Raw genomic sequence first — 25,898 nt, 5'->3', positions numbered from 1 at the left:
GAAAAGTATCGTGTCCTGGCATCTTGAGGCGCCAAGTTCTACAGGAAACTGTGTTTCTCGTTGTCAGATCTGAATGTTTAAATAATCAAGCTCGGAGATACTTTCTCTCCTACATGGGGGTTTATACCTCTGTGTCCTTTGAAATTCTTCTCTTCCTTTAAGTAAACCAAATCCCCTGAATGCTTTCAGTCTCCCACCGCCTGGGTTCCTCCCGTGTTCCTAGCAGCCCCGTTGCTCTTCCTGCCCCACGTCTGCCTCTTCCCCTGCTCAGCACAGAACCACGCGTGGTGTCACAGGTGAGGAACCCGCTGATTTATAGACCTGCTTGCTAATATGACAGGTTTATTTACCGCTCACTTCTGAGCACAAACTAGCATCTTTGGACCATCACTTGCACTGAGATGTTTGTGCTCCGAAGAAAGAGACGGACAGAAATGAGGGTTAAAAAGCAAGGGCCCGTTTGCAGGTAGTACAAGATGAAGTGGGTTTTTTTTCTGGAGAAGATGGAGGTGAAACGTGATAACAGCCTTCAAACACATAAAAGGTTGCTGTTGCTGGGGAGAAGGCAGTAACAAACCACTTTTCCTTCCCCACATCTGCATAACTTTTAAACCTTTTGGTATTTTGCCTTGCATTCATCTCCTGTGCTGTAGCATGAACCAAGAGTGCGGTTTTACCTCTGCCCCATGCCGTTCCTCATCACTCTGAAGCCCTGGGCTGCAGGAGCTGGGTGATGCCCTGCAGGGCTCGGCTTAGAGATCCCAAAGATTTAGGGACCTGGACTCAAACCCAAGATTGACTTGTATGTATCCTGTATGTCACGATTTTGAAGGTCAGATGAGAGACTCCCCCTCCTCCCTGGGCAGCCTCTTCCAGTGAAGCTTTGACTCTGTGTAAGCAGGAACGAAAACACCCCTGTGTGACCAACACTGCTTCCAGCACAAACCCAAACCACAGCCCCATAGCAGCTACTTTGAAGGAAATGAACTCAGTCCCAGCCCAAAGGAGCACAGCCCCAAAGTGGGACACGCGTCCTTATGGACAGTGGTGAGTCAGCACTTCCACACATCTTATCGTGCTGTAAAATCTTTGAAAGCTGGTGATACCTTGAGCTAGAGATTTCTTCTTGCTCCAGCACTTTGGATGCTCGTGTGATGAATGATCAAACACCCGAGCGTCCCCTGCAGCTGGTTCAGCGGGGACAGCAGTAGGACACGATGCGTCAGTTGGGATCGCTTTCCTTCTGCTTCACCATTTGCCCAGCGCAGCTTTCAGCAGGGCACACACAGGGACACATCTCCACAGCACTTATTTATATATTTTTCCTCCCATTGCTTCTCAGAGAAATCAATTCCATTCCCCAAACAATAGTGAAGGCCTTGAGGAGATATTGATCTGTGGCAGAGCTGGAGAGGGGAGCGTTTGTGACACAGAGATGCTCTTTTGTAAGTAAAAGATAATTACAAGATCATGGGGACACTTGCTGAATAGGATGACTTTAAATAGGCATCAGGGTGAAGGGCACCGGGGCCTCAGATTGAAGCATCGGAATAGCAGCAGCTCCAGCCCCTCCTCCCCACTTCCCTCTGCCATTTCTCCTTCTCCTGACTCCAGTTTCTCCTTTTGTCCCCTCACTCCTTTCAATTTCATCTCTCTGTCCCCTCCCCACGGTTCCTGGTCGTCCTATCTCCCCCAAATAAATACCAGGTAACGCTGCCCCAAATCCCTTCTCCGCAGCTGGGGATCCCTGCTGCAGCTGGGGGGCACCCGGGTGTCATCCAAAACCAGAGCACCACAAGGGGCTGGCTCTGCTTGCCGTGGATTTGTTGGTGCCTCCAAACCCTGGTTTATTTATTTAAGTGACAGTAGGGAAAACAGACCTCTGCAACAACACCAAGTACTGTAGCCATGAACCCCATAGTCATTTTAATAGCTTCTGGGTAAGGGTCTTGAATGGGGCAGAGGACTGTCCCCTGCTGTAAACCTTCGGTGATTGGTGTAGGGTAGGGGTGGCTGCTGTCATGCATGGCTGACGATGGGTTCTGCTTGGGAGCTGATGGTTGACTCTTAGCATGCTGGTAGTAGCTTGGGGACTTGGACCTCTCATCTGCTCGTGCTGTCCCCAGGAGGTCATAGAGTCATGGAATGGTTTGGGTTGGTAGGGACCTCAAAGCCCATCCAGTCCCACCCCTGCCATGGGCAGGGACACCTCCCACTGGATCCGGTTGCTCCAAGCCCCATCCAGCCTGGCCTTGAACCCCTCCAGGGATGGGGCAGCCACCACTGCTCTGGGCAGCCTGGGCCAGGGCCTCCCCACCTTCACAGGAAAACATTTCTGCCTAAGATCTCATCTCCATCTCCCCTCTTTCAGCTGAAAACCATTCCCAGGTCCCAGGGTGCTGGAGGATATGTGGACAAGGCGTAGACACAACCGCATTATAGCTGTGTAGGTGTGGGCACAAGCAGTGCCGGATGTGTTGTGAGGGTCAATAACTCCAAGAGCAAAAGCAGAGCTGGAACAGGGTTCTCAGGAGCCTTGTCTCCATCCTGTGCTGCTTCTGGGACCTCGTGGAGTGCTTTCCCTTCTAGAGCAGCACCTGCCACTGCTGGGAGTGATGGTCTGGTTTGGTTCATGGAGGAGATGTGGTGGATTTGTTGCCTGGGCTCTCCGAGGCATCCCCGTCAGCTGCCAGCTCCAGGGTGCACATCCCAGAGCAAGAAGGGCCGTGGCACAAGGTGGGTTCCCAGATATCACATTAGCAGGCAGCTCTTCTGCTTGGGCTCGGTGTGGCAGGCACTCGAAGCCATGTGGGGATGTTTGGTCACAGGGTTGGATGCCAGTTCGATTCAGCGATGACTGGGAGAGCCGCTGCCAACTGCGTCTCATGAATTGGCACAGCACAGCATGAGAAAACCAGCCCACAACTCAATACTATGGCGTAAAATGTCCCTTTCTATTTACACCAGCGGCATTCTCTTAATTACTTTCTGATACACTAGAATAGAGTATGATGCATTTTGTAAGGTTAATGGATCCCTTGTAAGAGGAGCCACTCTCAGACCATGAGAGGGAGGAGAGAGGGTCCTGTCCCTTTGTGGGAACATGGGGAGCTGCATGTCCCACCAGCCACCGATTCCTCACCAGGTCTCATCCACACGATTCATAAAATCTGCCACCACGGCCTGAACACCAGCAGATCTGTGCTCACACATGCTTCAAAAACCTAGAGAGGGGTGATTGCTCTCTGTGCATCTGTGAGGGCAAGTGATGCTGGGGTGCTTCAGCCTCACGCCCTGGCTCTGGAGGTTTCATTTGATTCCGGCACTTTTCCAAACCTCCCTCTCCAGCACTGCGGTTCTTCTAAAGAGGAGACACTTCCCAGCTGTTATCACGCCGTGTTGGAGATAACTGAGCACTTTCCTTTGCTCTGAGGGTGAAAGGGCTCTGGTATCTAAGGCTGTGAGCTGATGACAGCGGCAGCAGCCTCCAGTCCTCCCCGTGACTTCAGCTGGCGTGGATCTGACACCTCCGGCCAGGGCTGCTGCCATCATTTCAGGCTGTTTCCTCTGCTCCCATGTAACGCCTTTGGGGTTTGCATCTTTGGGCTTTGCATCTCCGAGGTTTGCACCTTTGGGCTTTGCATTTTGGGGTTTTGCGTCTTTGGGTTCTGCATTTTTGCATTTTGCATCTTTAGGTTCTGCATCCTTGGGGTTTGTGCCTTTGGGTTTTGTACCTCTGGGTTTTGCACCTTAGGATCTCAGGCAGCGAGGTGTGGGGCCGAGCAGGGTGTCAGAGCAGCAAGCTGTGATTTTCGTGCCCCCCTTGGCTGCTGGCTCTGTGTCACGGTGTCATTAAGTGTCTTGCTGTTCCTCCCTGCCATCGCCAGGCGAGAGCCGGCTTCGCAGCCTGCCTGGCACCGTGCGAAAACAACAGAGCAGGGAACCTTGTACCTTTAAAATAAAAAATAATAATAACAAAAAAAGAGGCCCATTACCATTATTGAATAAAATACCAACAATTTAAAGAACCCTTTTAAATATTGTTGCTGCATTTCCAGCTGTTAAAATCTTCTGTATTTAGTTATCATAATAACAAAGTGCTGCGGCTGATTTGAGCAGCGGGGAGGCAGCACCATTATTCAGAAGAGTTTGAAATGGTCGGGTTTTCTTCCTCGCAGTGGTGCTCTCTCGCCTATTAAAAGTCCCTTTGTTGCCTTGGCACCTCTGGCCTGGGTGGCGGAGGTGGCACCCGGGCATTGGCGGAGGCCCCGGCAGTGCTTAGCAACGCTGGTGCCGCGCAGCCTCAGCGGGAAGGCGGGCAGCGCAGGAGCCTGCAAAAAGCAAAGCCGAAAAGCTCTGCTGCTCTGCCAGGGAGGTGTCACGCTGCCGAGCTCTTCGGGAGAAGGAAAACGGAGCGAGCAAGACTCAGGATGCTGCTGCGGGGAGCATGGGGCCATCTAGAATCATAGAATGTCCTGAGTTGGAGGGCACCCATGGGGATCATCGAGTCCAACTCCTGTCCCTGCACAGGACAACTCTGGCTTTCACGCTATATGTCTGAGGGCATTGTCCAAATGCTTCTGGAATGTTGTCAGGTTTGGGGCCATGACTGCTTTGCTGGAGAGCTGTTCCAGTGCTCCCCCACCCTCTGGGGAAGAACCTTTTTCCTGATGTCCAACCTAACCCTCCCCTGGCACATCTGCCATTCCCTCAGGTCCTATCAGTGGTCGCCAGAGAGAAGAGCTCAGCACCTGCTCTTCCTCCTCGCCTTGTGAGGAAGCTGTAGAGTGCAATGAGGTCTCCCCCGAGTCTCCTCTTCTCTAGGCTGAACAGTCTTCTCAGCTAAGCCGAGCCCCTGGGTGCTGGAGGAGGTGGCCGTGCCTCCAGCCGGGCAGGAGGGGTTGAGCCGTGTCAGCACTCTGACTGTACCGTCCGTGGCTGTCCCAGCGCAGAGGCACCGCAGCAAGGAGGAGGTGGTAGAGAGTGGGTGCGCAGGGTCAGCATCCTGGAGGGAGGATCCCCATGCTCGCTGCTTGAGCTGCATGAATGACATTACGAAGGGTGCATGAAGTCGCGTGGCTTGCTCCTGCCCTGGGGAACAGAAGGTCCTCATTGCAGGTGAACAGTGGGAGGCAGCTGAGTAACACAGTGTGTGGAGGACGGCTCGGCTGAGGGATCGGTGGTTCATGTCGGTGAGATGATGGTCGAGCACTTGGTTTCATCACCCCAGATTGGTGGGGACAGAGAAGAGGCCAGAAGAACCTGGTTGGAGACTGCTGCAGGGGCTGGGGTGGCTGGAGAAGCAGGAGCAGGCTGAGGATGAGGATGCAGCAGGTTTCCTTCCTGTAGAAAAATGCTGGTTTAGCACCACCTCCCCAAGGTGGTGAGGGGGAGCAGAGATATGAAAAAGCCTGTAAAGCTTCTCAGAAACATGTTGAACGGCCAGGCAGAGGCAGGTTGCTACCGTGCAGCTCTGGGGACCACAGCACCACAGGAGCTGGGGAGCCCGGTGGGAAGGACCTACGGAGTGCGAGTGCCTGTGGGACAGCCCGGGCCCTGGGACAAGGTGGCAGAAGATGCCGGGTCCAAGTGACACGGTGCTGCCAGCTTGGACTTTGAACTATTGTGTTTTGGTTGCCCTGTAAACAGGAGTAACCGTGGTGTCCCCAGGCTCCCGCTGCCATGCGTGTTCCCCAAAAAGGTTACCTCCAACTAGCAGCGCCTTGTGGGTAATGAGATGCAAATTGATAGCGAGACAATAAGGCTGCCTTGTGAGCCCTTCCGACGGGGGCCAGTGTTTAAAAGTCAGCCTGATTGCCTCGCTGGCAATTTGCATAGCATTAACCAGAGAGATTTTCTTTTTAAACTTGAACTTATTTTTTTTGTTCTAGAGGTCACCTCAAACTAATTACAGCTCCGTCACTGCCTGATAAAAGAGGGCTTTGCGGCTGCGGTGGCAGGGTTAGAGTGTGAGGAGGAGACTTTCCCAGCGTGGGGAGACCTCATCTACGTGAACTCTGGAGGGTTTTCTTGCGTGCGCCAAGTTTAATGAGAGCCCCGGCGGGTGCCAAGCACTGCGTCCGCTGCGGAAGGCAGCAGCAGAGCTCAAGCCCCAGCAGACAAAAGGCGTTGATCCCTCCGTTGTTACATCCAGCACAGGCATGACCTTCTCCTTGGTCTCACCTGCAAATGCAGCTTTGCTGGGCTGGAAGGAGATGGGGCGATCCCACTGCTCACTTGGGATGTTGCAGTGAAAAGGGTTGGGGGAGCCAAGCCCTGGGGCGTTTGCACCTTTTCCTTCACTGCGGCTGAGTTCAAGTGGGGAATTGAAGGTGTTTCCTTTGAAGTTGGTGTTAAAGTGACTGGGGACCTCAGCCAAGGGTGTCCACAGAGGCGGCATCAGGCTGCTGGGGACACAGTGTGGTGGCTCCTCCACTCTAACCTGGACCATTTGCTTTTACAGTTGAATTATTTGGGTTCGAACAGGGCTGGTGTCTGCTTAGTCTTGCAGTTAGATTGGATGATTGCTGTAGGTCCCTTCTACCTGAACTATTCTGCTCTGCTCTGCTCTGCTCTCCTCCTGTCTGTTCTGTTTTCTAGCAAGTTCATAATTTAGAGTAGATCTTTGCCTACCCAGTCTGGTTTGACCAGGGTGAGGAGCTGGAATGCCATCTCAGAGCAGGCTGCTCCTCTGAGCATCTCCAGCCTCCAACAACAGCCGCAGGGAGGTCTGAGGGGGATCTGGGAGGCATCAGGTCCCCAGCGTCACCTGGCCAGGGTGCAGGGGACACGGCGGGGCAGACAGCTGATGTTGGTGGGGAGCTTTCACTGGGCAGCTCTGCCAACAGGCCTGAGCAACAGCCTGGAGCAAAAGCAAGTAGTGAGCAGCTTGGAGGGCGCCGGGACTGCCCTCTCTTCTCTAACAAAGCTGCTGCTCAGCCTTCAGGGAGACACGACGGTCTTCAGACGTTTAGCCAAGTCAATGCAAATGCATAGCCAGCCAGGGCTTTGATGGAGGGCCTCTTGTTATCAAGGCTGTCTTCAAGACACGAAGCGTGTGCTCCCTGCTCAGTGACCCTGCGTGAAGGAGGGGTGGCCCTTCCAGATGGTGTCTGTCTGCCGCGATGCTCACTGGACGGGGCTTTGCCACCAGTTGTGCCACGGTGCGGATGGTCCCTGCTGCGGGAGGCAGCGAGTCAGCGCGGCGGCGGGTTTGAAGAGCCAGCTGGGCAATTTTATGACCATTAATATCATTTGTAGTTATGCAGGCTATGATACAAATAATTAAATCTCATGCTTCACAGCATCAACTGATCACTTGCTGCAGTCAGGAGTGAATCTCCTACGCGGAGCATGTACAACTGATGGAGGTTTCTTTATATCCTCTGGCTGGTTGCTCAGTTTCCTTCCTCCCGGCCATGAGTCTCAGCACCAGGGCATCCCCTTCTCCTCCCTCACAAAAGTCCAGCAGGTAGGTGTCCTCTGAGGTCCCTCAGCATGGGTGGAGGCAGACTAAACATGAGTCTTCGTAACATCTTCCTAACATCCGCTGTCTGCCCAACAGTGTCCCCTGCACCCTGGCCAGGTGATGCTGGGGACCTGATGCCTCTCAGATTCTCCAGGCCTCAGGATCTCCCCTCTGGGCTACCACAAAGCACTCGTCAGTGCCCAGCCAGCGTGTGGCCATGGCCTCATCTCACAGAGTCCTTCAGCCTCCTCCTTGTCTGAAGAGGCTCCTCCTTCCAGACTGAAGCCAGCTGGATACACACACATCATCTCCTTTCTCCATAGCATCCTTCTACCCTGATTTTCGGCGTATTATCTGAGATATTAGGCCAAGGAGCGGAGCTGTCATCACTCCTTTGGGTTTGTCAGCAGCTCTGATGGCTTCTCCATTCCCGGAGCAGCCCTTTCTGGGACAGCTTCCCATCCAAGCCCAGAAGGATGAAGATCAGCAGTGTGATGGCACCGAGATACTGAGCTGGCTTGCCCGTCACCGTGGCTTAGGCAGGGACAGCAGAGCTGCTGCCAGGGTTCTGTGCCTCACCAAGGGGACTGGGGTGGCAAAACTGTGCTCAGAATATTTTTATATTTTTCCGTCTTTTTTTTCTTTCTTTCCTCTTTTTTTTTTCCCCCATTCCTAAAGATTGAGTATAATCAGAGCTAATCAGAAAATTATGAGCTGTCTGATTGCTGATTAGATTCCTAATGTTAATATAGTCAAGAAGCCTCTCTTAGCGTTGTATTTTAAGAGAAGCGTAAAAATAACGTCTTCGAAGGAGCAAGCTGGAGCTGCTGGAGCAGCAGGGAACCCAGCGCTGGCTCCAGCGAAGGAGAGGAGGGTTTCACGGCTGGCAAGAAATTCAGGCCAGCAGAGAGGAAAGGGACAGGACCTACCCAAACCAGGTGCGGTGGCTTCAAGAGGGCTGCAGAGCATGGGAGGAAGAGCACGAAACCAGCCCTTCCCGGGGCTTGGTCCTTGCGCAGAACCAGACTTAGGAATGTTGCAGCTGTGCTCTGGGAGCGGGCATGCAGCCTTCTGTTTTGCTTCCCTTCCCAACAAAGAGCATCTTCCCAGATAATTTAGTTTGTGCATCTCCCAGCGTCACGGCCCTCCCCGTGTGCTGCTGCAGGCAAGGGGAAACCTTGGGTGATGGCAAAAGGGAGCCTAGGATGTGCCCAACTCCAGTGAATCATGGAATCGTGGTGTGGTTTGGGTTAGAAGGGACTATCCAGTTCCAACCCCCTGCCACAGGCAGAGACACCTCCCACTGCACCAGGTTGTTCCAAGCCCCATCCAGCCCTGCCTTGAACCCTTCCAGGGATGGGGCAGCCACCCCTGCTCTGGGCAACCTGGGTGAGGGCCTCCCCACCCTCACAGCAAAACATTTCTTCCTAAGATCTCATCTCAATCTCCCCTCTTTCAGCTTCAAGTCATTTCCCCTCATACTGTCCCTGCACTCCCTGATCCAGAGACCCTCCCAGCTTTCCTGGAGCCCCTTTCAGTGCTGGAAGCTGCTCTAAGGTCTCCCTGGAGCCTTCTCTCCTCTAGGATGAACAACCCCAACTCTCTCAGCCTGTCTTCGTAGCAGAGATGCTCCAGCCCTTGGATCATCTTTGTGGCCTCCTCTGGACCTGTTCCAGGAGTTCTGTATCCTTCTGGATGAGGATGCTGCCAGGTGGATAGCCTAGGGTTGAGGTTTTGCCTCTATTCAATCGCTGAGGATCACTCCACGGTGTCCCCAGCACGGAACTGGTGCCTCAAACTGTGCGATGAAGCTGCCAGCTCTTAGCACAACTTTCCTCCCTGGTCCCCGCCGGCACAGCGATAACTCCCCAGCTGAATGGCAGGTATTATGTTCTGGCGCACTAATGTTCCCGTTAATAAGCTCTTCGCCATTCACCATGTGTTTTACTTTGATTCATCCCGACGGCAGCGCTATATAATGGACTGTATACTGTAATTGTCCCCCATTGTCACCACTTAATAACTTCGTACGATGTTATCGCAGTCATTCCTATATTTTTTTGCAAACTTTGATGAATTCTATTTTGTTCTCAGGGAATTAAAAAAATCAGGGAATGGTGGAAAGAGGCAGAAGTTAGACAGAAGCAGGCTTAATAATACGAATGTCCATAGCCAGCATCCACGCTGCTTTTGTTTCTGAGCCTCTGGGAAGAGGTCACTGGGCCAGCCAGGAAGGAGCTGCTGTTAAATACCGTTTCTTTTTTAAAACATCTTGATCAGCAGGAATTGGCGCTGTGGTTGGGGGATTCACTTTGCTTTGCTTGTTCTTGACAAGCCCAACATCCAACAGAGCAGATGGGACTTGTGTTGGTGTCCACAGGCAGGAGCGAGAGGAGATGTTCATGGGGTGAGTGCAAAAGCCATGAGAGTAGCCACCATGCTGAGTGCAGATCTCGGTCGTTGTGCTGTGCATGGCTTGGGCATCGCAACCACCCCAAAACCTACCTGTACATTTGGGGAGGAGCTTGGTCCCAAGGTCGAGCAGCAGCAGGTGTAAGAGCTGTGCTGGAGCCTGGGCAAGCATCTTCTTGGAACCACAGAATGTCTTGAGTGGGAAGGGACCCACAGGGATCATCGAGTCCAACTCCTGTCCCTGCACAGGACAACCCCAACTTTCACAGCATGTGTCTGAAGGCATTTTCCCAATGACTCTGGAATATTGTCAGGCTTGGCCCCATGACTGCTTCTCTGGGGAGCTGCTCCAGTGCTCCGCCACCCTGTGAGTAAAGAACCTTTTCCTGATGTCCAACCTAAACCTTCTCGGCGCATCTTCCTGCCATCCCCTCAGATCTTGTTATTGATCACCAGTGAGAAGAGATCAGCATCTGCTCCTCCTTGTGCCCTTGTGAGGAAGCTTCGGAGCACGGTAAGATCTCCCCTCAGTCTCCTCTTCTCCAGGCTGAACAGAACAAGTGACTTTAGCTGCTCCTCATATGGCTTCCCCTCTAAACCCTTCACCAACTTTGTGGTCTCCTCTGGACTCTCTCCAGTAGCTTTAGATCCTTTTTATACTATGGACCCCAAAACCACACCCAGTGCTCAAGGTGGGGCCTTGCAGAGCAGAGCAGGATAATCGCCTCCCTTGACCACTGCTCTCTAGACACGGTTGGTCCTCTTGGCTGCCAGAGCGCAGTGTTGGCTCACGTTCAACTTGCCGTTCTCCATATTTCAGCTCCCTGGCTGCCTCTCCAGGTTAGAGGTGCAACATCTCACCAGATTTTCATGGCTCCTGAGCGTTTTTCAGCATCTCCATGTGCTTACAGCTCCATGTCTGGCAGGGAAAGGAAAAGTCCGGGAGAGATCAAACCCCAAATGTGATGAAAATCAAGGCAGGGAGGTGGATGCCTGGGCTGGAGTGCCCTGGGTGGGAGACAGGGAAGGGCTCCTCGGCATCCACGACGTGGCAAGTAGGGACCTAAATGAGTTTTTCTCTGTAACACATGTCCTGACCTTTTTTTCAAAATGAAATCTATTTTATTAATTTTTTCTTTTTTATCAAATCTACCCGTGAAACATTAAAGATATGACTCTGGAAAAGGTCAAGAAACGTGTAGTTGTTGAAATCTTGTTCCAGTTGATGGCTTTTCCCTTAGGGGAGCTCTTCCATGCCTTCTCCTCCCCCACCTTGGTCTTTAAAACAAAAAAGTGTCAAATCTCCTCTAGTCTGGAGTTTAACAGTAACACCAAAACGTGCTCCTGGAGTGAGGTGGAGGGAAGAGCATCTCAGGCTGCCCGGCATCAATGATTTCTATGATCTCAAAGGTGGTTTCTAACCAAACGATTCTGTGATTCTGGGGTTGCTGGTGGCATTGAGGGACACAAGGAAGACACCACATGTGTTTCTGGAAGGTTTCACTCCAGGAAATACTGGGGGCTCCCCTTGGGGCTTGCTGGGGGCACGGGATGGTGACATTTTAGTGCATTCAGGGGAGATTCTGTGCGCTGAAAATCTACCTTATCATAAAAACTTAATAACAGAGGAGCTCTCGCTGTACCGTGATGTGCCGTATGGAAATCCCCATGCAGCAGCAGATAATAAACGAGGTGCTTTTTAAAGCTCTCATATCACAGAGCAGCAAGAGGTGATGCCTTAAAATAAATCGATTGTAAGTGGTTTCCAGTGCAAACTTTCTAACAGCCTCTGCTTGACTGAAAGGTGGAGAGCTAAAGGGGACGATTTCAGAGGCACAAAAAGCCTCATCCTCACAGAGCGGGGAGCTGGGGGCCCGCTGGGATGCAGGAATGATGGCCTGCTGTGCTTCGGGTCACCAGGGACAGAATCAGAGAACGGGTTGGGTTGGAAGGGACCTCAAAGCCCATCTAGCTCCCACCCCTGCCATGGGCAGGGACACCTCCCACTGCATCAGGGGCTCCAAGCCCCATCCACCCTGGCCTTGAACCCCTCCAGGGATGGGGCAGCCACCCCTGCTCTGGGCAGCCTGGGCCAGGGCCTCCCCACCCTCACCATCCCCAAGCTGGGGATCTTCTGAGGGGCTGAGCTGACGTTTTGCTATTATCAGTCCCCAGGGCCTTGTGTCCCTGCCCTCTTCCTCCCCTCCTGGGGAGCAGGGGCAGAGCTGCTCTCTGCTCATGGATTTGGAAAGCAAATGTCAGCCCTCATGGGGCGCAGAAACCCCAGGAGGAGGGTAACAGAGAGGGTTTGTCTGCAAAGGAGGAGCTGCAGCGAGCACCCGGCGAGGCTGGGCTGCCGCGGGATGCCTGGTTCGCTGCACTGTCCTTTTGCCCTTGGTGCTCTTCTGTTTGCAAGAAGTGAAGCTGCTCTGGAGGCCTGAACCCGACGCTGGGGTGGGAGAAATGCTTTGAGCCACAGTGCTCTCCCTTCCCTCTCTGCCTCTGCAAGCACACGGGTGCCTCTGCCTGGTGTCGTCCGCTCGGATGTTTCACTCCTCTGCTCAGTGTGGCTGGTAGGACTGGTGATGGTGTTTCTGACTGGTATAAAGGTGGCTCTGGAGAAGGACCAGGAGGAGACGCTGGCAGGGGATCAAGAGCCGCGCACTGCTGGCCTGCAGAGCCGTGAGTTACTGAGGTGGGCAGTAAGATGATGGAAGTTGTGGCTCTGGGGCTAATCCCAGGCTCCCGGGGCTGGCTGCTGGCTGTGCTGCTGCCCCGTGTGGGGTCTGCAGCAGCTCTGGGTTGTGCTGTAACCCTCGCCGCTGGTGGGGCTGGCTCTGCAGAGGTATCCCCCTGCTCACCACGCCAAGCACCACTGGTTCAACACCAGCATCTGGAAGTCCTTGGAGGGTTCCTTGGGGCTCGGTTTGCCCTCTCACAGGCAGGAGAGAATTAGCCAGTGCTGGCTCTGGCTCCATCCTCCCTCAGCCAGGGGCTGGATCCGGGCGCCAGAGGAGGAGAAATGGGCTCCGGCCACCCCTTTCCTTCCGCACGGCCAAGGGAGTTATTGACAAACAAGTTAGTGTCTGAAAGCAACCGCTGCAGCGCCTTTGAAGCTGCCTCCTTGATCGATACCGAGCTGTGGCTGAGGCCGCTGCCGACTGGATTTCAGCTGACGGCTGCGGGGGTAATAAGAGCCCTGGGATCACCTGTCTCGGAAATTATTACAGGATGAGATGCTTCGCTGCTTTACAGTGTTTACTCAAGATTTATATTCCCTCTGTGTATATAAGGGGGTTGTCATCTTCTGTTGCTGGCTGATCATTTTTGGATAGTGGTGCGCGCTGTGCCGCTCGGCTTTGCTTGTGGGAGTGTTTGCAGCGAGTTCGGTGCATGGGGAGAGGCCAAGCTGGGGACGAAAGAGAGAGAGCCAGGATGGGAGCACCTCGGAGCTGATGGGCCTGTGGCACAGCGAGGGGCCCCCTGCTCTGATGCCCACAGGCATAGGGGATGGAGGTGCCTGAAGGGAATGGAATGGGCTTTTGCCTTTCCAGATGCTCTGCAGTGACAGATGCAGGTTTGGGGTGCACATGGATGGAGAGTCGGTGCCAGGCAAGAGGACTTGTGCCATCCTCATTTCTCCATCGTGGAAAAAGAAGAGCAGCAAAAACAGTTTGTGAGAGGTTGGGTTGCTTGGCTTTATCGTGTTTGTTTTTCACCTTCTCATCTCAGCCTTTAACGTCTGTTTTCTCACTTTGGGAGGAGAGCTGGGATGATTAGATGCTGCGTGGACCTCTCTGGCCACATAGCACAGGGCTGTTTAATCTCCAGCAAGGATCTCTCCTTCCAGCTGTGTGCTTAGGTGCAGGAGGTTAATACGCTTCATGCCGTTTGGGAGGTGCTGAGATGAGGGTGATGCCGGCCATGAGAAGGGGAGTTAAGTGAAGGCTTAGCAGCAGCGGCTCGTCCTCGGAGCAAATATCCTTGGGCACACACAGCCAGCGCGTGCGGAGCTGTTGCTGGCCATTCCTTCCTTACCGACTGCGGGGAGGAGTGGGGACACCATGCCAGGCTCCCCGGGGAGCATCACCCAGCGCCGGCACAGGCACGAGGTGCTTTATTTCCATGGGGAGGCTTGGGGACAAAGGGAAGGTGTTGCTGTTGTTACACAGAGCTGCTCAGTCCCCTCTTGCAGAGCATTTGCCGTAATCCTGTTTTATAAATCCAACCTTGGCCTCTGACCTGACCGTGCCGCTCTGGTCTCTGCTCCGCTGCCTCCCACATTAATCCACTGATGTGACTGAGGTGGGAATGGCCACGGCATACTTATTGCCACGTGGGGGCTGGGAAGAGAGAAGCAGCGAAGCGTTGGACCAGTTTCCCTAGGAAAGGTGCTGTGCAAAATAATTGGAGCAATGCAGGAAAGGCCCTGGTGTGGTGGGGGAGAAGGGATGATGGAGAGAAGGTGGGTGGCTCTGCATTGGGGACGGTCCCCTGCCTGCTGGCCCCTCGAGCAGCTGGGATGCTGGCAGCAGGGATGGTCCTTTCCACCTAGAGAGGAGGTCGTGGTCCCTGCTGTGCCAACTCTGATGCTCAGATCGTTTCCCTCTGTCTCGCTCCCAGCAGCTTCAGGGCATCAGACCGACCGCACCCCAGAAGGTGCTGGCCCAGGCGAGCACCCGTGAGTGAGCTCTGCTGGGGTGGGATGGGTGACCTGGTGAGTGGTCGGGGCTAGGAAGTGACATCCTGGAGGAAAGCAGAGGAGAAACAACGGCCTCTTGTTGGGGTGTGGCACCCTCTAGGCAGACCAAAGGCCACCCATCGCGTCCCCCCTCTGCTTTCCTGCACAGCTTTCGGGAGGGAGGGTGCATGCCCATCCATGCCACTTTCCCCATCCCGAGTCCATGCCAGCCCCGAGGCTCCTTAATCCCAGGTGAGCCGGTGCTGAGCAGGGAGCTCCTGATGGATCTGCCCGTGCAAGCAGTGAGGCAGAGAGGAGCGCTGTACGGAATACGAAAGAGGCCAGGGCACGATAAAGTCAGCGCAGCACCTTCCCCCTCGCAGACCTCACCGTCAGGATCTCCAGACACCAATCCCTTGCAAATCTCCTGCTGGCCTTTTATGACCTGCAGAGTCATTTCAATTCTGTGGTTTTAGCCTCTAAATCTCCTGTCCTTAGACCTTGGTGACTTCTGGGGAAAGAGCCGTGCTCTTTCAAGTGCCGCAGCCAGCTCCTGCACTACAGCCTGCTGGAAATGTGCAGGTTTTTCACACCTAGACTTTAGTTTTTGTAATTCCTCTAATTTTTCTCGCTGTTGGAACCACACAGTTGACAACCTCAGGTCTGAAACCCCCAGGAGGTTTCGGTGGCTGCCACGTGTGGGCATGGGACCCCTGCTCTGCTCCCCGGCACTCTGCCTGCATCCCGGGCATCTCGCACATTCCCTGCACGCAGCGCTCCTTGAGATGGACCGATTGATCTGTACCACTTGAAAAATAATGGTTTCATCATTATTAAGGATTAGAAATAATCCTGGAGCTGTATTGATCACGATAACATTATTCATGACGAACTCGTTTGGCATTAATGGGGACGTCCTGCAGCAGCTCAGACCTGTCGCCTTCCCTCAGGAGACATGGCCAGGGGGGTTGCTGGAGCAGCAGCAACTTTCCAGCCCTAACGCACAATCCAGGTCCTGCTTGTGAGCAAAGATGTCCCATGTTGCCCCCTCAGGGGTCCTGTCCTTGTTTTCATGGATTTGGAGGGTCCAGACGTCAGAGTGATCATCCAGCAGTTCATGCTAGCAGCCCGTATCTGGGCTGGGGCTGGTTGGGGCTCCCCGGCACCAGCCAGGGGTGGGACAGGACAGAGCTGCTCCCATGGGGAGCAGAGGGGACCTCAGAAACCATCCAGTTCCACCCCTGCCATAGCAGGGACACCTCCTGCTGGATCAGGGGCTCCAAGCCTCATCTAACTTGGCCTTGAACCCCTCCAGGGATGGGGCAGCCACCCCTGCTCTGGGCAACCTTAGCCAGAGCCTCCCCACCTTCAGTGTGAAGCATTTCTTCCTAATATCTAAACTAAATCTTCCCCCCTCCAATTTAAAGCCATCCCCTCCTTGTCCTATCAATCCAGGCCCTTGGAAAAAGTCCCTCCTCAGCTTTCTGGGAGCCCCTTTCAGTACTGGAGCTGCTCTAAGGTCTCCCCAGAGCCTTCTCTTCTCCAAGCTGAACAACCCCAACTCTCTCAGCCTGTCCTCGTAGCAGAGGTGCTCCAGCCTTTGCATCATCTCCATGGCCTTCTCTGGGCCCACTCCAACAGTTCCATCTGCTTCTTATGCTGGGAATTCCAGCACTGGACACAGGGCTCCAGGTAGGGTCTCATGAGGGTGAATTAGCAGTAGGATGGCTGCCTGCCCGCTTGGTCTCTCTCTCCTCCCAGTCCCCAGCTGGGTCACAGGACCAAAGACTGGGAGGCTCTGGAGGACTTCTGGGGTGGGTGTCCCGGGGCAGCTGGCACAGCCCCCTGTGATGGCTGTGTCATCCTGCCTTGGCTCCCCATCCCTGCAACATCCTATTTATCAAACAAGAACATCTGGATTTATTTGTTTTAAAAAAACAGAGTTGGGTCCAGATTGACTTTGATGAATTGACGTTTTCCGGAGGAAAAATCTCTTCCGTCGCAGTGTCGTTCCTGGCTTTAGCCGTCCCTTACTGCACCATTTGCAACCCTCCAGGCACTTTGCATGAGGCGATGAATAGTTAAAGATGTCCATAAATCTTACCCCAGCCCATAACAAACACACACGCTCTTATCAAGTATCGAAAAATGCATATTTCATCACTGCTGCCTTAAACGCGACTCGGAATAAACGCTTGCCTTTAATCAGCCATCTCAGCGTATAAACAGCACAATAGCTCGGAGAGGATGAGGTGCAGAATTGGGGCCACGGCTTTTTTAGGCGGCTCCCCGGGCTGGGGCTGTGCAGTTGAGCCCCCCAAAAGTGCCCTGAAAATCAGCGTTCCTCGGCTTTTCTGCCCAGCCACGTGTTGCCTCCCGTTCTCGCTGCCCCCAGAGCTGGAGGTGTTGGTTGTGTTGGAGTGGTAAGCTGATAGCTGATCTTTCCCCTTGGATGCCAGCCGCTGAAAGCAAACACTTTATACTGGAAATCAACATTTAAAAAAAAAAAAAAAAGGAGAAAAGATTAAATGGGAAAGCTTTGACCAGTGTGTGCTGAGATTATGTGGTGATGGATACACATTTCCTCGCATTTGATAAGAGCAAGCTGCCTTCTCTGGCTGGGGGGAGACACATTTATGATGTCTTACATGCTCATCACCTTACTCACGAGTACCTGTGCCGTGCCATGCTCTCTGTAACACGGCACCCGCTGCTGTGGCCCTGCCCCTGCTCTGCTGCCAGGGCTGGGTGCCCCTGGGACTGGGTGCCCCTGGGACTGGGAGCTGTTGAACTTGGGTGCTTCCAGAGCCAGCTGCTGCCAGGGCTGGGTGCTGCCACTCCTCTGAAGCAGCAGGGGCTGCCTTTCCTCTAAGCATCCATTTAGAAGCACTGAGGCATTTTGCATCCCCGTGTGCCATGTGGTGCTTTCCTGGCCATGATTTGAGGTTCTTGTTTGGCCCAGGATGTCACCCTGTTGTTGGTGCCCTTTCCTCCTCCTCCCTGGGGGTGGCCGGGGCTCCCCTCCCTGCCCAAACTAGCTGCTGACATTGCTTGAATGGAGCAGAGCAAGTCCCAACCCACCGGGGGATGCAGGGAAACCATAAAGCACATCTTTGCCTGATGCATCTTCCACATGCTCACTAGGGAGCCTTCCCGGGCTGTGACAGCCTCGCAGCCTCATGGCCAATTAACCCTGTGCAGATGAGCCACGAAGCCCCCAGAGCTGAGCCCTCTGCGACATGTGTTCCCTGGGAGCCTTGTAAAACTCTTATCTGGTGGGCAGCAGGAGGCTGTGCCGGGTGCTGTGAGGCTGTGGATGGAAATTCTGTGCCCTGCAAGGGTGTCAGTCACCCAGGGGTCCTGCAGACTGGCACGGGAGGCTGTGCTCCCTCCAGTTGGGCTTTGGTGCTCATCAACTTGGCTGTTGGTACCTGGGACATCCTCCTCCAAGCATCGCTGCCACCATGCTTGCCTCGTGCCCTCCATCTGCGTGATGGAAAGATGTTTGGGTCCTGGGGGATCCCTAAACTGGAGGGAGACTGGGTTCTGGGTTGGTATGGGCCATGCCCAGCTCGACTGGCTTTCCCTGGGCTCACTTCTCTCCTGTTTGCTTTGCAGAGACTCGCCAATGCGGCAGAGAAGTTCCAGAAGGCTCACCACTGGCAGGACAACATCCGGGTAAGACTCGGCGGCCACTCCCACCCCATTCCTTTCTGGATAGAATCATAGAATCCCTGGGTTGGAAAAGACCTTTGAGATCAAGTCCAGCCGTAACTGTCCCCTACTAACTCATATCCCTGAGCACTTTGTCTGCACATCTTTTAAACCCCTCCAGGGTTGGTGACTCCACCACCTCCCTGGGCAGCCTCTGCCAGTGCCCAAGAACCCTTTCAGTGAAGTTTTACCTGTTGTCTAATCTGAACCTGCCCTGGCACAACTTGAGGCCATTCCCTCTCAGATGCTGAGCTCCATGGAGGCACCGGCCTCGGGGATGACTCCTGCCACAGGAATCAACTCTTCATCCCTTCCCTTGGCTCTTCCTTCTCTCCTTGCCCACATTCTTGGCTTCCTCGCAGGTGACCGCTGGCCATGCTGTGCAGCTCGGCACACGGGCTGCCCCGGCACTGCTGCATGGCGAGCACTCACGAGGGCACATTAAGCGGTTTTGAGCTCGTTTCCAGTGCACGCCTTAAGGAGAAGGCAGGGGGACAAACACTGAGGGTTTGGGGGCCGGGAGATTCTTCCCCCACACCATCTATGGCAGCCAGCGGGTTTGGTGCCAAGGTGATGGCTGTGGTCACACTCTGGCTCATCCGTGGCACTTGCCAGCCGTTGCGGTAGGGGCTGTTTCTGGGAAAAGGAGCAATCTGGGCTGGGAGAGGGAAGATGCGAGTTTAATGATTGCATTTGACTTTGTAATTCTGGCGGTGATAGCGCTCAGCAGGAACCTGAAGGATTCTGCCTGGAAATACTCTCAAATTATAACAGTAATACAAAAGGAAGGAAAGATTGTTTTCCTTCCAGTGCAAACGGAGTCTACAATAAAAAATACTCCTGAGCCACCAAGCCCCTTCCTCCAGGTCGGCATGGAAACTGCCCAGCCCCAGGGAAGCCCCTGCAGTCACTGACGGGACAGCCCGGGGACAGCCCTTCTGCTGCATTTTGGGGGGTGTTTCTCCGTCTGCCTTCGCGTTCCACTCAGGGAAGAGAGGAGATGAAGACTTGGAGCCACATCTCACCCATGCAGCCCTTCCTGCCATTGGTGTTGGTCATCAGGGTTTGATGTGGAGAGGAAGAGGCTGGAGGAGCAGAAGAGATGGCACAAGGTGTTGACCTGCTCAGCTTTCATTTGCCATGTGGCCAGCATGGGGTGGATGCTCGTGGCCAGTTCTCATCCCAGCAGGAGCTGTGTCCCATAGGCACCCAGGGAAGCTGTGCTCGCAGGGCCCTCCCCTTCCTGAGCAGATACAGCCTTGCTAAGGAGAGATGAGGTGTCCCTGCTGGCCCTCCCATCCAGCAGACAGTTGTTGCAGTCCCCAGCGGTCACCACAACCTTTCTGCATCAGAGCTCAGCTGAATTACTGTCACCTCTTGCTGGGAGGCCGGTGGAGGAGAGGTTAGGAGGATAACGAGGTTTGGGGTGAGCATCTCCCATGGGCTCTCACCTCCATCCCTACTTCTGCTCCAGTCTCTGTGTCCCCCAGGGTCAGGAGCTCCGGCGCATTTGACCCCCAGGCAGCACCCAAAGCTTGGCCACGGGCACCCGGTGCTGGGCTGGCATCCAGAGGTTTCTGCCCTCTGACCAGAGCTCAGGCAAGGAGCGCAGAGCTGGAGCAAGGTCTCTGCATTTTATAGCAGTCCTCAATGCTTGGTTTTGTCCCTGTGGATCTGCGCTGCACAGGGTCCTGCCCCAAAGATCTCCCTCTCCATCCGGACCCAGGCACCTTCCGCTGCGAGGGGGAGAACAGCTGGGATAAAAACCATGCTGGGAAAGGCGGTGGCACTGGGGAGCTCTCAGTTCATTTTGCCATTCACGGCACAAACCTTTCAGAAATCCACTTTCATAGAAAAAAATATTTTTAATAGCACTGTTTGCAACCACTTAATCAAGGTAATTAGGAGCGAGTCACCCAGAAACAATGTGCAGTGAAGCATCACCGCAGAGCTCACCGCGGCTTTATCAGGACAACCCAGACCTGGCTGGGACACTTGATGGACTGGGCTGCCTGCAGCAGCCCCGCTTCCCGGGCAGAGCTGAGGGCGCGGGGGCTGCGTAAACGGCTCTTGCTGCTGGGGTTGAGCATCTTTAGCCATCCTTTGTCCGCAAAATGGCAGGGAAAGGTCAGACTTGCGTGCCAGCACTGGGGACACCAGCTCTGCTGCCCCCGGCTTGTCGTCGGGCAGCGGGTACAGACAGCGGCAACAGAGCATCCACAGCTCCTCTTCTCCTCCCGTCACGCAGAGCCGCTGGTTCCTTCTGGCTGCCGCTCTCCCCTCCTCTCCCGGCGTGTCGCATCCTAACCTCACGCCAGAGTCAATGACAGATTGCGGCGAGCGCGGTTATTTTTATGTTTCCATCCGAAGGCGCCGGCAGATGCCGAGTGTTTGTGCGGCATTACTGCTAATGGCAGCCCCATTAAACCTCGCCGCAGATGGGTTGCTATGGAAGTCCGGGCAAAAGGAAAGGAGAGCAGGAGCCCGAGCGGCTGGGAGGCTGCTGCCAGCAATCGCTCACAATCCATCTCTGCAGGGAAAGTTTCTTATTCTCTTTGCTTTTTTTTTGCCTTTCCCAGCTGTGCTGGCCTTCCTCAAGGAGTTGAGTTCACTCTCTCACCTCTGAGGGCTTTGAAAAGCGCCTCCTCCTTCCAAGACGCTCTCTCCCTGACCTGCCCCATCCCTGCTCCTCGTCCTCGCTCACACTCCAACACGGGGCCATGTCCCCGCGTGTCCCCAGAGCTGCCCCGCACACTGGAGCGTTCCCTTGGCCAAAAGCACTCTTAGCCCCATGGTCACCCGAGCAGTGGCACCAGGGCGCCCCGCACATTGTCCCTGCGGCTCGTTTCAGCCCAGGGCCGGGTGGCAGCTGTGGGTGGCACAGTGGGACAGCAGGATGGGCTGCGGTGCGGGGCTCTTGTGTCACCCTCGGAGATTTAGAGCTCAGAGAGGTGATGCCCTTCCCCGCAGCGCAGCGTGGGTCTCCCAGGGATGCACAGTCACCCACCAGCAAAGGCTAGCGGAGCCCTGGAAGGGCAGGAGCTGCGTCCCGTTGCCACAGGGCAAGCTCCCAGCACAGGCTGCTGGGACCGCCTGGCACCGGTACCATAAGAGACCACAAGAAGCTCCCGGTTTGCAGTGACCTGGCCATAGTTTTCCCAGTCAGTAGCACCTGACCTCCAGGCTTGCATCCCGGCTTGGCAGGGTGTTCCATCCACTCTATGCACAGCCACCCTGGGTGTCTGTCCCGCGAGGCACAGCAGGGCTGTCCCCCTGCTCCAGATGTTCCCAGCCGTGTCCCTGGGCCGTGGCAGCAGCGCTGAGCCCCCTGTGCAGACCATCCCCAGCTGCAGCCCACGCTGCGAGGCTGTTTGCCAGTTTTCCATCCTCCATTTGCCACCTTGCTCAGGCGAGAGACCGACAAAATGTGCCTGTAAAAACACCGGAAGGTCACGTTGAGTTTTTTTGCTGCCATCCTTTGTATCCATCCTCATTGACAAGCTGCCACGCTGCCTCTTGGGTGTCCCAGCCGGCTCTGTCTTCTCCCAGCTCCTCTCTGCCCGTGGGTTCTGCTTTTCTCCAGGGTTTTCCAGTGCCTAAGGTCCTTTTCCAGACCTTCAGCCCCATCCCAGCACCATCAGCAGGGGCTTCGGCATCCTGAACCCTCAGAGTGTGCAGGAGCAGGGGCTGCGGTGACCCAGGGGACAGTGTTGAAGGCGCAGGTCTGCGCTGCCAGCTGCAAAATGCATCCCAGGGCATCGTCATCACTGCTTGTCTGTCTGCGGGGGCTGAAGGAGCTCTTTGTCCCTTTAAGGGAGACTCTGACGCTGCGGAGAGCCATCCCCACATTTATGTGCACTTGGCAGGATTATATAAATTGCCTTTAAAAGTTGACTTCTTTATAAGCCATTTTCTGCTTCATAAAATGTTTATTACTGTTGTTTTTCTCCCAATTCTTCTTCCTTGCTGCATTTTCTGTCGTTACACGGGGAAGCTCCCCTCTTCCTCCGCCTGCTGCCCCCCTGCCACCCACCTCTCCCCACCTTTTGGGAGAAGAAAGGGGCCTTGGAAGGGTCAGAGCCCTTCAGGCTCCTTCTGCTTGGGAAAAATAAATAGCTATACACTGAGCTGTGGATGTAAGAGCTGTTTGGGGTCAGGGTTTCAGAGCTGCTGGGGATGGGGTTTCAGAGCTGTTTGGAACAGGGTTTCAAAGCTGTTGGGGACAGGGTTTCAGAGCTGTTGGGGACAGGGTTTCTGAGCTGTTGGGGACAGGATCTAAGAGCTGCTGGGGACAGGGTTCAAGTGCTGGGCATAGCAGGCGTGAGTTGGGGGTGTGGTGGCGTACGTGGAGGCGGCAGAGAGAGCGCGGGCAGCCCCACGCCGCTGCCCCCATCCATAACCCCCGCCTGCAAGCACGCGAGCAAATAACAAAGCCCAGATAATTTCAAGCTCCATTAGAAATGAAACTCTGGGGAAAACGTGCTCGCTGTCTGCCAAATGGGGAAGGACAGGAGGAATAACAGAGACTGCGCACCCGGCCGCCAGCGGAAGGTGAGGGACAAAGCGGGGTGCGTGGTGGCACTGCTGGATGCCCATCGCAGCCGCCCAGTGCCGGTGCAGCATCCCCCTGCATCCCTCGGGGCGCACAGCTGGCCAAGCAGCTGCTCCAGGCGGCAGTGCCGCGGCGTGCCCGGTGTTGCCCACGGTGGGAGCTGTGGTGGTGCCACACGTGCGGGGGTGGCTGCTCCTGGGGTTTGGCACGGCGGCGCAGGCAGGGCTTTGTGTTCAAAGCGGCGTTAGAAGGGCGAACGCCAGCTCCTTATCCCCGTTTCATTTTCTCCTCCTTTAATTACAGATCCTACTTATCGGCCAAGAACAGAAAGATTGTCGCTGTAACCTTGCACTTGCCCTTGTAGAAGGTTTACCTAAAAAGTTAGAAAATAAAATCAAATACTCTAATTTGCAGTCGTCTTGCCATTTCAAACCCAGTTTTCATTACAGCACAGAAAGTGCATTGAAGCTGTGTTTATAACCCCCTTTTAGATAACAAATCACATTTTCTTTTGGCTGGCAAGTGTGTAGAATTGATATTTTTTTTTTCAGTTTAATGGGTTTGTGTGTTCAGGAATGATCTCCATCAACCGAGAGTCTTTATTGTGTTTGATATAATGTCAGCTTTCATTACGCTCGAAGAATTACTGTGTTAAAGCACCAACCTTGCTGTAGAGCCATTCTGGCCAAAAAGCAGAACAAGAAAATCATTCACAAGAAGCCTGTGTTGGTGCCGTTCCCTCTCAAAAGCCAGGGATGGGGCTTGAGGGGGCTCCTCGCTCTGCAAGGCTGCCCCATGGGTGTGTTGGTTCAGTGGGGGTGGTGATGGCTTCGCTCCCAGTGCTGCTGTCCCATTGCCACCCTGTCCCCATCCCATTGCTGGCAGGGGGTCCCAGCACCCACTGTCACCGCCTGGGTACCAGCATCCCTGTAGAACCCTCTGCAGCACAGGGGAGAGGTGGCCACGTCTCATTTGAAGCAGCCTCGAAGGAGCAGGAGCGGACGGGAGGTGCCGTGTAAAGAAGAATAGCTGGCGAGGCGTGATCAGATAAAACATCTTCTCAAGGAGATGAAAAAACTATTGACGGGTCACTTAAATATTTCCCCAGCTCTGTCAGAGAGGCAGAGGGAGGAAATTGCTTTTAAAAAAAAAGATGCCAAGGCAGATTATGATGTCTGGTTCCACCTGTCCTCGGTAACGCGTACGGTCTCTGCTGCTGGGGAGGATGCGAGGGGACTCGCATGGCAAGGGCTGCAGGAGAGACGTTGTCCCACCAGACCAGTCCTGGGTCCATCTAACAGCCCGTGGGTGCTGGGGATAACCAGGAATATTTTCCTCTTCCCAGCCTCTGGGGAAGGATTCACCATAGAACCGTAGCATCCCCCAGCACCCCAAGTCCTTCTCCTCCTGGTTGCTCGGTGGCTTTGCCGGCAAAGCCTGGGTGATGGCTTCAGCAGTGTTTGCAGGTTAGCCCTGACCTCCCAAAGTCATTTCCCTTCACTTGCAGTGAGGGTTGAGGAGTCTGAAATACCGGGTGCTGTCTGCAGGCGACACGGCGCTCGTGGTGCCGTTACGCAGACGCTGGTCAGCAGTCACGGTGCGAGGAGATGGGCAGCAGCTGACGCATCCTCAAGGAGTAGCTGCTCAGCGCCTGCCTCCCCTCCACCAAGTCCTGTTTGCAGGCTCGTTTGCAAGAGATGGGGGCAATGCTTTGCCCTGAAATCCCTTGACATCTTCACCCACTTGTTTTATTGGTATTTATTCTGAAAGGCTCTAGAAATATCAGTGCTATTTACACAGGCTGGCGCCGGATTTAACGTGGGCCGGAGGAGGAGGAAGAGAGGATTACATGAACAAGGCAAGCATAGTTTAAAAAACAACTGTTAGGGAGAGGAAATTGTTTGGCCCTAGAGAGAGCCCTGGCATCTCCCTAGAGGGTCTCCAAGGATTTCTTCTTGGAATAACTCACCACCAGCTCCACCAGCCTCTGGATGCCAGGGACGTAGATGCCCTGCCAGCTCCTGCAGGCTCACTCACACCCAACAAGCTTCAAAGACCATGAGAGGGATAGTGTAAAGGAGAGCAGAGCCTGGCATCAAGGCATGTCTTGGAGCCAGGGCCACAGCGATATTGGCCGTCATAAATGTGCAAACCTCAGCCATGGTGTGGAGCAGGACTGGGATCTCTGCTCCTAGGGTCTTCAGGGCTTAAAAAGTGCGTGGCGAGGGCTTTGTGATTCCTAAGGAAACCAGTGGCAGAGCTGACCTTCCAGGAGGTCTGTCCCCTATGCTGTGGGAGCACTGGAGCTGGTGAAACCAGGACCAGCACCAGCTCTTCTCCCCAATCGTCACCTCACCAGCAGGTCCCCGGCCACAGGAGCGGGGCCACTGCACTTTGGAGGGGATTTGAGCTTTTTGGAGGAGCCAAGGGAAGATAAAATGAATAACAAAGCACCTTCTGGATGCTGTTGTTAGTCACACTCACTTCTGATTAAAGATCATTAAACATGAAATTAGCTCGTTTGTGTTACGGGTCTCCTGGGGGTTCCTTTAATTAGGAAGTGCAGATGGCCACGGACCCAGGGAGACGGCAGCGCCGGCGAGGGCAGGGGTGTGCGCGGGGCCGGGAGCGGCGTGGGGAGGGCATCCGGAGAGAAATTAATTTTTTTTCCCCATTTCTTGTTGTTGTAAACCCCTCAGCGTTTCACAACAAATCACAGATAATTAATAAGTACATTCCCTTAATGACTAGGCTTTTTAATAGCAAAAATTGGAAGATGCTGCGTCAATTTGTTTTCACTTCCCCCTCCTGATGCTGCCTTATCGCGGTGATTTGAGTCGCAGAACCCGCGCAGGGATGGGCGCCTCTGCCTGGGAGGGTGCATCCCCACTCCAGGGGCTTTTCCAACTCTTGGTGGCCTTGTGTCTTAACAGCTTGGAGAAGCAGCAGCAAACCACTCAAGGTTTGTGGCTAGAGGATAACAGCTGCCAGCTCCTGGTTGCCCAGCACGAGCCCGTGGCTGGGATAGGAGTCACGGTGCCACCAGCCCTGGCACGAGCGCATGGCCAGGC

At 54.5% G+C, this 25,898-nt stretch overlaps 1 protein-coding gene across 1 annotated transcript in view; it reads left to right on the top strand.

Moving 5' to 3' along the window:
• The window catches only part of CACNA2D2 (calcium voltage-gated channel auxiliary subunit alpha2delta 2), a 190,250-nt gene that overhangs the window by 131,891 nt on the left and 32,461 nt on the right, over positions 1–25,898 (top strand). The window contains exon 4 of the mRNA XM_069865842.1: positions 18,180–18,239. Coding sequence (XP_069721943.1) covers positions 18,180–18,239 — 60 coding nt within the window. The remainder of the gene's footprint in view (positions 1–18,179; positions 18,240–25,898) is intronic.

This window comes from Phaenicophaeus curvirostris, chromosome 11 (assembly GCF_032191515.1).
Source record: "Phaenicophaeus curvirostris isolate KB17595 chromosome 11, BPBGC_Pcur_1.0, whole genome shotgun sequence".
Taxonomy (NCBI): domain Eukaryota; kingdom Metazoa; phylum Chordata; class Aves; order Cuculiformes; family Cuculidae; genus Phaenicophaeus; species Phaenicophaeus curvirostris.
This window is presented reverse-complemented; position numbering and strand designations above follow the sequence as displayed.